Below are 11,368 nucleotides of genomic sequence, written 5' to 3'. Positions count from 1 at the left end.
CACCCACTACACTCTCTGAGTGGTTGGTATTAGGAAAGGCATCCAGGTGTAGAAACTCTGCCAAATCAGATTGGAGCCTGGTGTAGCCACCTGGTCCACCAGTCCTCAGTCAAATTGTCCAACCCATGCTAGCATGGAAAGCAGACGTTAAACGATGATGATGATATATATATATATATATACACACACACACACACACACACACACACACACACACAAGTTTCTTTCAGTTTCCATCCACCAAATCCACTCAGAAGGCTTTGGTCAGACAAAGGCTATAGTAAAAGACACTTGCTTAGAGGTCATGCAGTGGGACTAAACTTAAGACCACATATTTGGGAAGTAAGCTTTTTACACAGCCAAGCCTGCACCGAAAGTTCATGAAAATATTAAACTTATTCAACAAAACAGAATCTGAAATTTTTTTAGAAACAAACAATTACTAACAGAATTCAAGTTACACCTCAGGACTAATTAATATCATAATTTGTAAAATCAAATGAGTAAGGAAACATCATTGGTGCAACTATATTAATAAAGTCAAAAATCTAAAATACAGTGCAAATGTAAAGGACTTCCTTACCAATTACTGCAAAATCTTGAGAAGATGTAAATTTTTTGGCATCTTCGGTAGTGAGTAAGGTCTTAGAAGAAGGACCTGCTTTGGACTTCATATACTTTACAATACCATCTGTAACAAAAGGTACACAATACAGAAAATTTATCAGTCAACATTATAAAAATCATCATCCATAATGATTGTAACTTTTAAAAACAAAATCTAGAATAAGCTTCAAGATCGTCCAGCATGGAAAGCAGACATTGAATGATGATGAAGTTGTAAAACACAAATGTATTCTCCTACATTTGCAATTTACTCTTTTACTCCTGCTAGAATGACCAGTCAAATCTTCAAATTGCTATCTTAAAAATTACACACTGAAAAATGTAAACCTGGATACAGCAAAACAAAATGACAAAATAGACAAAACTGGAATATTTTTGATCATATGACTATTTAAGGGGCTAACCTGGAGTTCCTTTGAAAAGAATTCATTGCATACCAAACAAAAAAAAATGCTTTCAATAATAATGAAGCAAACATGCTATACTCTTATTCATGTACAGCTAGATGGGAAGTCATTTGAAAACTTCAAATGTTCAGGTGTTTGAAAATCTTAAGATATTGACCTGACAATGGTATATGCCACAGAGTCACTAGAAATAGCAGTCATATCTCACTCAAACCACACCATAAAAAGTAAGGAACACACTGGGTAACAATCATTAATACACTAAACATGAAAAATAGAATGGAAGATCTTAGATCACCGATCTTTTGGCTTAAGGCCAATTTGGCATGAGAAAGCAAAGAGATTAAGAAAATTTCCACTCTAACCATGAAAGTATATTGAGCACAGTGGTCAAAATAACTATCAAGATCGATTGGAATCTGTGAGTCAGGCAGATTGTGAGAAGCAGGAAAACATTCTTCGTTCAAAAGTAGATAGAAAAATTAAGCTACAGTGCAATCAAAAATACAAGAACCCTTTATTCAGTAAATGCTAGTAGTGGAGAAACCTAGCTGCAAAATGATTTAACCTTTTAGCCTTCAAATTAATTTGTCAAATGTAATATTCAAATTGTTTTTTTTTTTTTTTAGTTAATCGTGCATTATCTCGTAGCCTCAAGATTCTGATGATATGATTTATTTTTAGAATGACATTGTAAGGCAGGTGTGAGAGACTGGCTCTGGCCAGTTTGAACCTAAAACAGGTAGAATATTTGGGTCAGATATGGCCAGCTTAAATGCTAAAGGATTAAAAATAACATTTACCTGCTTCTCGAGGTCCATTATACTCTTCAGAAAATTCTCCTTTCCGGAAAATTTTTAAAGTAGGGTACCCTGATACCCCATACTCCTGGCAGGTGTTTGTCTCAGCAGTACAATCAACCTAGACAAATGATATAATTAAAGCACATATTCAACTACTAAATTTTATTCTTTATTTTCCTTTGAATGTTTGTTCATGTTATGGTTTATACTAAATGTTAAATTGGATTAAGATAGAAAAAGTCAGAGCAATCCTCGTTGAAAAATAAATGGATTTACCAGAAAGGATTTGCTAAGTTTTCAGGTAAGTAATAACCATTTCATGGTCATACTTCTAATTAGGTATCCTAATTTATTTTGAAATTAAGAATCTTATGGGATTTAGCAAAATAAGCGTCATGTTTAGAATGTAACTTAAAAGTCTTCCAAAAAATTGATAGGTTTTAAATTAACCCTTTAGCATCCAGATTACTATGTCAAATGAAATGCTTTTTCATTCATTGTTTTGAATTAACCATGCATTAGCTTGTAGCTTTGAAATTTCAATGACATGGTTGTATATATTGAGAATGACATTGTAGGATAGGTGTGAGAAGTCAGATCTGGCCAGTTTAAACATAGAACAAGATAGAATATTTGGGCCAGATATGGCTGGTTTAAATGCTAAAGGGCTAAGTATGAACCATTTTTACAACGAATTTTTGTATAATAAACGCAGTTTTATATCAAAGAACTAAGGCTGTCTCGGTGAACAAATATGAAAAGAGTTAAACTAACAAGAAACTTACTTTAGCTAATGGCACTGGTGGATCGTTATGTTTTAATGCTGATGCTGCTTTATCATATTCAGGAGCCAACCTTTTGCAATGTCCACACCTTACAAAAAAAAAGAAAGAAAAAGGTGATTTAGTTAACCTTTTCCAGTTAAACATGAATCCAGTAATTTAGATACAGAAAACATTAAGTTGCCCCAATCCCCAACAAATTACTCAATTTGCCTTCTTACAAGGATGCAAACGAAACTCAGACAAGTTTTCTATCTTCTGAGCAATACTATAAAAGAGACTGCCCATTCTGCTCCAGTAAGCACCAACAGGATGGTAAGTAGACGACGACAACAGTCACTGTGAGTGCCTCTACATAATTGTTCAGCCAGCCAGAAATGGCAATTAAAATACCCTCTTATCTTGATTGTTCTTGTTATTACAAAAAGATATGGTCACAATTGGAAAAAAATCTTTAATCATAGGTCGACATTGACAAAGTTAGCCTGGGGTTAAACAACAATGGAAAACTCCAAATATCTCAGAAGATTCAATAGATGTATATAATGCCCATTTTCCAACTAACAATGTAAAATCCATCCTACTGAAATACCAAAAGACCATGAGCTTTATCCATTAAAAATAAATCGCATACTTTGCTAGAACTAAACATATGTTACATGAAGATGATCTGAGGATCTCCAAAGAAATTCCCACCAATTTAAAACCAATTATGAAAACATGCAACAAAACTTGTGCTTCTAGAAACAAACTTTCATACACCTAATAAACAGTCCTGTCCTAAGTTTCTCTGTTGAAGTAGGTCCATAACCTTACAATGAAGGTTAATGATCTTCATTAACCAGTTCTAACTCCAGAGGAGGTTTATCTCTATTCATGTCTATACATAGACAAAATGCAGACTGTAAGTTGATTAACAGGATCCATATGTTGTTCACTATGAAACAGAAAACATCCAAGTATGGAGAAACCTTGATTTTGGTTTATCTTTTAACATTTTTAATTCAAAATACCTGTAGGTCTTCAAAAAGTATCCTCAATGCTGAGAGATACAATACTTATGTTAAGTGGCCACCAGTTTCAAGCCAGTAAAAATTATTGTTTTCAGTTTATTTAAAGTTTTTGGGTCCTCTTCTCTCCAACCCTAAGACATTGCTTTTGCATGCATGTTTGTACAGCAGTGAAGACCAAAAATCTCAAAACACATCAAGACAAACCCCATCTTTACTCAATAGTAAACTCATTTCACACACACACACACACACACACTGCCAGAATTAGAGCATATGATTTAACGATGCAGTTCCAGCTGACTGCACAGAGTCCAAATTAACCTTGCTTTTCACCCTTCTAGGGGAATAGGGTCAATAAATGCAATACCAGTTAGGCACTGGAGTGAATTCTTTCTCAGAATCAACTATGTTGCAATATGAGCAAGGTCATGGGGGGGGGGCACTCAGAGTTCTTTTCTCCAAAAACTGAAGAGTTGTGCCAGAAGCTAACAACCTCTTCTCACAGAAAATCAGATCTGCTACGAGAACCACCCTTGGATGGACTGATGTACAGTATGGAATGGAAATATCTTACATATAAATGGAACGGTCATCTGACCAAAAAGATGCTGCAAAACAACTGTGTATGCACAGTCATGTGCATGAGTGTTGATGTACTTAAAGTTGACAGCCATTCTATAAATAAACATTGATAAAATAAGTAGAATGTGGTTTTTAAAGTAGTAGTGCAATTTTGGGAGCATTGAGAGCTCACAAGGAGATGGAAGAGAGCACTTAATTGTCTAGGTGTCATGACTTTTGTCTCAAGAATAAAATATTTAAACAAATTACAATACTTATTTTTTAAACATATCTTCCAGAAAATATTTGTTGGGGTTAGAATATGAAGAGAACACTTATCAGCAAATAGAAATAATGACTGATTAAGTGCCAAGATCCAATACAATATCCTACAAGTCCTTGCCAACTTATTTTCCACAAAAACTTCCCCTCGGAACAAACATCTCAAAGGAGGAACATGCTGAATGGTGTTGTAGACATGGGCAACTTTTCTGAAGCAAACCACATGACACATGGCTCAGTATCAGGCAAGCAGCACTAATGAAAACGTTTAAAGTAATTTTTCATTAAGTAAGTCATTCAGAAAGTCCTACAGGCTGCAGTTTGCCCACGAATAGCTTAGTGTAACAAAATAAGCATCATAAGCTTTGGGGGGGGGGGGGCAAACATGGAGAAAGGAAATTGCAAAATGCTACTCAGTAAAAGGCACTGAACAGCAAAAATTTGAGAACCACTGTCCTAGAGCAACATATAGGGTTAATTGGGTAAGAATAAGCATTAAAATACAGAACAATGCACTTCTGAAGTAGACAAATTATCATTTAGTACTGTCAACAAAATGACTATTATTTAACATCTACATTCCATGTTAGCACAGGTTGGATGGATTGGCAAGATTTAAAGAGTCCAGGGACTGAGTTGAGTGCCAATATCAGCTTTTGACATGCCTTCTACAACTGGACACCATTCCTAATGTCAGCTACTTTACAGAGTATATTGAGAACTATTTTTGTGAGGTTACCAAAACTTGCAAGACAAGACCCTTCACCTAGGTGGAAGTGCAGTATTGAGGGAAGTGGTTTTGTTCTAGGTGATGAAAAGCTAAAATATGATAGGACAAGAACAGGTGTCTTGCTGTAGAATAGGTGTATGGCTATTCCAGCTAGAAAGAGAGAAGGATGGCAGGAATGAGAAGTACAGGATGGATAAAAAGAAAATAGGGGACAGTGAATTAAGGATGGTTGAACAGGTAGGTTCACAAGAGTGTGAAAGAAGAATAACATGGTTAGAATTGGGAACAGAGGTGAATGTAGTAAATGGTAAACAGGGAAGGAGATGATAGATAGAAAGACATATGGTAGACTAAGATGGATACCAATAGTATAATAAAACCACAGAAAGCTGGAAAATAGGGATTTGATAGTCAAGTATAAAGAGAGGAGCACACAAGGACAGAGAGTGGGATATTAGCAGATAGATAGTTTCAGGGAAAAGGGCCATTCAGTGGAAAATAAAGTGATAAGGAATGCAGGATGGATGACAAGTGATTCTATTTCTTATGTGTTTTTAGTGCTTATTTCTCCTGTACATCTGCTACAGACAAAGCCAACTTTCCAAGTGACACTTCTTGTGATTCCATTTTTAAGGCCCTTTGATTCCAGGTTCTGCTGCCATACCTGCATGGAGGAGTTCCAACAGGCAACCAATCTTAAACTCAGTTATGGTTAGGAGGACTGTGATAAATAGGAAGGGACTGACAGCTGAACCTAGTGAAATACCTGCTCACAAAATACATTGTACTCAATTACTCTCACCCTAAGGACAGCACCCCTGCACACAAAATTCATTGCCCTCATTACTCTCACCCTAAGGAGATCACTTCTGCACACAACTTGAAGGACACTCACCAGCAACCAACAAATCAAGAAGCAGAGGATTCTTGAAGGAATTCTCCAGGTCAGAAGTCAAATACAGCTGTTTACTTTGAGCTAAAATATTAACCCAAACTGCATCTCATTTTATTTAACTTTTCCCTTATTATTTGCACTACAACTAAACTTTCATTACCTGGTCCAGCAATTTAATACCTCTGATTACTTCTAAGACATATTTTACCCTTATAACCGTTGACTATAATGCTGCCATACCAATCACAGAATTTCCCTGAAATCACGTCTTAAAAAAATTTTTTTAAACTACATTTGCTAATGTAATATCTGAAAGAAAAAAAGTCACAGCAGAGATCTTAGGTCTGCTCCACCAAAGATGACTAAATAATAATTCAAAGAAAACCTGCAGAAGTATCATAACCAGGAATCTATAAAATCCGTTAGCAGAAGTAAAAACATAAGGTTGTAACTTCTTGGATTGTCATTTCGATATCCGTTTCAATCTTTACCAAATATTCTTTATATATTTTACACTCCTATTTACCAGTCTCACAAATTTCTTATTTACATTCTATAATCTCACAATCTGCCGTAAATTTCATAAAATTACGATTCATTGTGAATAATTTTCTGCTGCATTTTACATTTGGCCGTTACTCGTCTGATGAACTAAGCTGAGTAACTCTTAGGCATTTTTAAAGATTGGGTTTAAAAAAAAAAAAAAAAACTAACACCGTTGGTCAATCGATTTACAAGTGGTTGCAGTGAATTTAGGAAGATTGAGAGCTATATAATTTCCACGGATTTAAAAGTACCTAAAGCACAGGTGGAAATATTTCTTGTAAGGTGTGTCCGTACCATGCGAACATAGAAAATATATATTAGTTAAAAACATATCAGAAAGAAGCACTCAAAAGAATGTGGATGCGAAACCTTGGGTAACTAATGCCCAAGACATAAAATTTTGTTGTAATACATACATAGACACATACATACATATATATATACATACATATATATACATATATATATATATATATATATATATATATATATATATATATATATATATATATATATATATATATATATATATATATATATATAGTGCATAGCGTTGCATTAAAATATTTATAAATTCCATCCAAGAAGTATTTGTTGTTTGTTGTAAACATTCGATTTTCGATTTTATTATATTTTTAATTGTGTCATATTTTTGTAACCCCATACGTTTTATCTGACCCCAATCAGATGTATTGTCCCCTAGTGGGTAATAAAGAGATAAAGTATTGTTATTACTACTATATCCTACATTATATCGGCACAGTCCCAAAAAGCTGGTTCACCAGCCAGCATTATTACTTGTAGCCGGCGTGATATGCTTTATCTGCATATTCAAAAGATTTCCCGTAAACAAATTTTTAAAATATACACACACACACACACAAGTATTATCTATAAGCAGTGTGCAAGGAGTATACATAGAATTAACAACGGGGATTTGAAATCGCAGAAAATGTAGGAATTGAAAACCAGCATATACAGGTGAGAAAGTTAGTCCCCGAAAAGAAAAAAACTTTGAATCCCCAGTTAAAATTCTTCTGAAGCCAAGTATCACAACACATACACACCTCCAAACCAATTTAGTCATTACTAATATTTCATATCATCTAATACGTGACAACCTGATAAGAAACAGTAGTCAACTCCCTCAAATCACACTCTGAAAGATAGAAAAAGGATTATTCAAAGCTGAAACGCGTTTTAACAATAGGTCTCCTCCATGTGGGCTAACGTAGGAAAAAAAACTGCCACAATTCTAAAATTGATCCCAATTTTAAATTAGGGCCGGTTCACTGCTTTACATAAAGAGATTTGCTTGCTCAAGATAAAAAAAAAATTAACAAAATACAAGAAAATTATTTGATTTTTCAAAATTTAATAATTTAAATGACATGTTTTAGTCGCCCAATTTCTGCAGAAATAATGGAGCTAACACATTTTCTTTAGAAATTAGTCAAGATTAAATGGGCGGCTTTTAAACGTTAGAAACATCAAAAAATCTTTTCAAACCGCATTCATTTGAAAGCTCTAAATAACTTGTTGCCCTGATAAAACAGACGTTCCAGCCGTGACCAAGTGCCTTTTTTCAGACAGTATCAGATGTCATTTTTTTTTTTTTTTAAAGACTTAATGGTCGTGATTTTGGCTACTATTTTCTTAACATGCGAGCAAATGAACAGATTCCATTGTAATCCATTTAATTTTACTAGTTTTCCCCAAGATCAAAGGCATTTCAATATAACCACCTGTCTTTTTTTTTTTCTACATCACAAACTATATTATCTAACGAATTCGTCATTATTTAAAACGGGTGTGATACTTGTAAGAAATCTGACTGCTATTTCTAGCCAGTTAAGCGATCATGCAATGGGCGGGCAAGCTCCCTCCCTTGTTGGCCGAAACTGGCTTAGTAGGTACTCTTTCGTAACGAAAGAATACTTCTAAATAAATGTTTTACATTTTAATAACCTTAGGTGGATATACATACAGGAAAAGAAACAACCACACATGCGTTACATACATTTAAGTCACTAATGAGATCGATAAATGATTAATAAAAATTGCTACCTCAGTCTAGTTGACAGTTCCCAGCAGGGTATCGAAACATGAAAAATATGGATGGGAAATTCGAACACCCCAAATTAATCATCCTAATATCCCATACACTGGTATATATCAGAAATCACAAAGTATTTTGAGAGGGCGGTGGTTTATATAGAAGAGAAATACAGAGATTTACAGAAGGTCTTACTGTACATATATACATGAATACAAAGATTTTAAAGGTAAGAGGCAAGGCCAGAATTATAAACAGTTTCATGGACTTCCCCAGTATTTTACTGGTACTTAGAGGCGGGGATATAAACCACCCTGGAAGACTGAAAAGGGTCACCATGGCGATAAATGGACTCAGAATGCAAAAGAAACGCAAGGACTTTAAAACTGTCCGTTTAATATCCTCCAATTTGATGGGTTTTAACTGTATATTTACGTGGCTGTAATTTTTGAATAAAACATGAGCCAAAACTGCTTTAAATGTTATTAATTATAAGGTCGAACTTTAATAGGATAAATATAAGGATTTTGATATATCTTACCATGGCGCGAAGAATTCCACTAAAATGATATCATGGTCAGCGACTTTGTTCTTGAAGTTGGAGTCTTTCAGGTCTATGACATCGCTTGCAAAAGTCACGCCGGTTGCAAATACCAACAGCACGACCAGAGAAAATAATGTTGTAGGAAGCATTGTGGAGAGTCTATGGATATATATTATTATTATATGTTGTAATCTTGTTGAGCAGAGGAGAAGGGGAAAAAATTAGGGTAAGAGGAAGAAAGTAGAAAAAGATTTACTTGCTGAGTGAAATGCAGGTTAATTTGTAATGTGTAATAAAGAGCTGTTTATTTTTCTATACGGAAAGAAAGAAAGACAGCCGGCGAGTGCCAACTATCATAGGAATGTACAGCTGATTAATAGCTCTGTGCTTTAAAGGTAGAGAGAGAGAGAGTTGCAGCAATGGCTCCTCCGTAACTTCTCTCTGCTGTGTTGGCCGACTCTCATTGGTCCACGTCAATTTGCAACGTACATTTCCGGAAATCTAGCCTCGAACCGAAGAAGAGGTCAACGGAGGTCACGAAATGTCACTACCTGAACTACAATACCAATTTTTTGGTTTTTACCTTTAATACAAACACATTCTGAAATAGTACATACAAATACACACACACACACAGAGGTCAGGTCAACAAAGGTTACCGCTTTGAATATCTATGTAAATTTTACTATTATTATTATTATTAATAATAATAGTAATTTCAAATCAATGTCCAAGTTGTATTTATTTATTTCCCCCAAAACCAAAGGTGTTTTCATTATGTTCAATAATATATCTTTTTTAAAAAAGATCATTTGTTATAATTCAGTCGAAAGAAATTATTTGTAATTCGATGAGATTTCAAGCTTGCTCGTTTTTAAGGTATACTACGCTTGTGTATCGATACTAGAACGTAACAAATCACTACACCAAATTAACTCTTATATTTTCGAAACTTAAACTGTGGAAGCTAATGGAGATGAATGCTATACCTCGTGGTAAATGGTTTGCTTAAGTAGGATCAATGAATCAATTTAATCATCGCTCTCCCACCGCTTGCTTAAGGCTATCTCTCTTTCTCTCTGTACACTTAAGAAACAGTCCAGGTGGCACGAAGAGCTGCAGCAAAAATTATCAGCTACGTGTTCCAACGAAGTAGTATCTACGCAATATACATACATCACCTATGTACTTCGGCAAAGGATACACGCAGGAATCATCTAAGGAATTTGAGCTTTCCCAATAGACCTTGCATGTTGACACAAATCAGCTCTGTGACACGATTTCTTTAGTATAAATGAAGCAGCCTCGTTTCTAAAGTCCCCCTTATCCATCACCCTCTTGATCCGACAACTGTTAGTAGGGCTTTTTATTTGGTGTTTCGCAATTTAATGCAAACATAAACGAAATCGGTCTTTATATTATGTTCCTCTAACCTTCAAGGCCAATATAGGAATATTTTCGAATAGAAACTGAGATACTCCTTAAATATAGAGGTCCCTAAGAACTAACCCTAAAACTAACCCTAACCATACGGGACCTCTGTATTTAAGTAGTGCCGAAATTGAAACCAAATCGCTGTGAATTCGCTTACGGAGAACGGCTTGTGCCCTAATATCTATCTTGCGTTTCAGGCACAAAAAGATTTTCTCTCAAAATTATTTGTTTGCTATGAATAGACGATAAATTGAATAGTGATTTAGATAAGGTTTATCTGGCTACACGATGTTTATTTGTTATTTTATTTGTTTTTATTGATTACTTGACCCTGACCGAGCAGATCTAGAATTAAAGTAGCTACAGTCGTAATTTTTTTTTTTTTTTTTTTTTTATGCATTGCATATCTAGGGCCGATATGCATCCAGTTGCGTTATCTCTGACAATCCTATTCCGGAAATTAACGTATCTAGTAGAACAAAAAGTGTAATTTCGTCAGACCGTAAGTTTTAAGCACCCTAAATTGCAAAAAGAAGCGTGGCGAAAAATCCCCCACTCCCCGCGCGCCTTTCCATAAATGTTCACTTTTGACATTTATGTCAGAAACTTTTCAGATTTATATTATACATAATTTTGCAGAATCAAAATCTCAGATGGTTAAAATATATATCTGAGGGGGAAAAAGTCT

General features: G+C 34.8%; 1 protein-coding gene across 1 annotated transcript in view; it reads right to left on the bottom strand.

Annotated features, from left to right (window-relative positions):
- Positions 1-9,704, bottom strand: part of LOC106880182 (protein disulfide-isomerase A3) — a 19,427-nt gene extending 9,723 nt beyond the window's left edge. Inside the window, exons 1-4 of the mRNA XM_014930036.2 lie at positions 9,244-9,704; positions 2,623-2,710; positions 1,838-1,955; positions 584-691 (exon numbers count right to left, since the gene is read on the bottom strand). Coding sequence (XP_014785522.1) covers positions 584-691; positions 1,838-1,955; positions 2,623-2,710; positions 9,244-9,395 — 466 coding nt within the window. The 5' untranslated portion in view covers positions 9,396-9,704. The remainder of the gene's footprint in view (positions 1-583; positions 692-1,837; positions 1,956-2,622; positions 2,711-9,243) is intronic.
- Between the last annotated feature and the right edge of the window lie 1,664 nt (positions 9,705-11,368).

The sequence above is a fragment of the Octopus bimaculoides genome, chromosome 12, assembly GCF_001194135.2.
Source record: "Octopus bimaculoides isolate UCB-OBI-ISO-001 chromosome 12, ASM119413v2, whole genome shotgun sequence".
NCBI lineage: Eukaryota > Metazoa > Mollusca > Cephalopoda > Octopoda > Octopodidae > Octopus > Octopus bimaculoides.
Note: the sequence above shows the minus strand (reverse complement) of the source record. Positions and strands in the feature narration are given on the sequence as shown.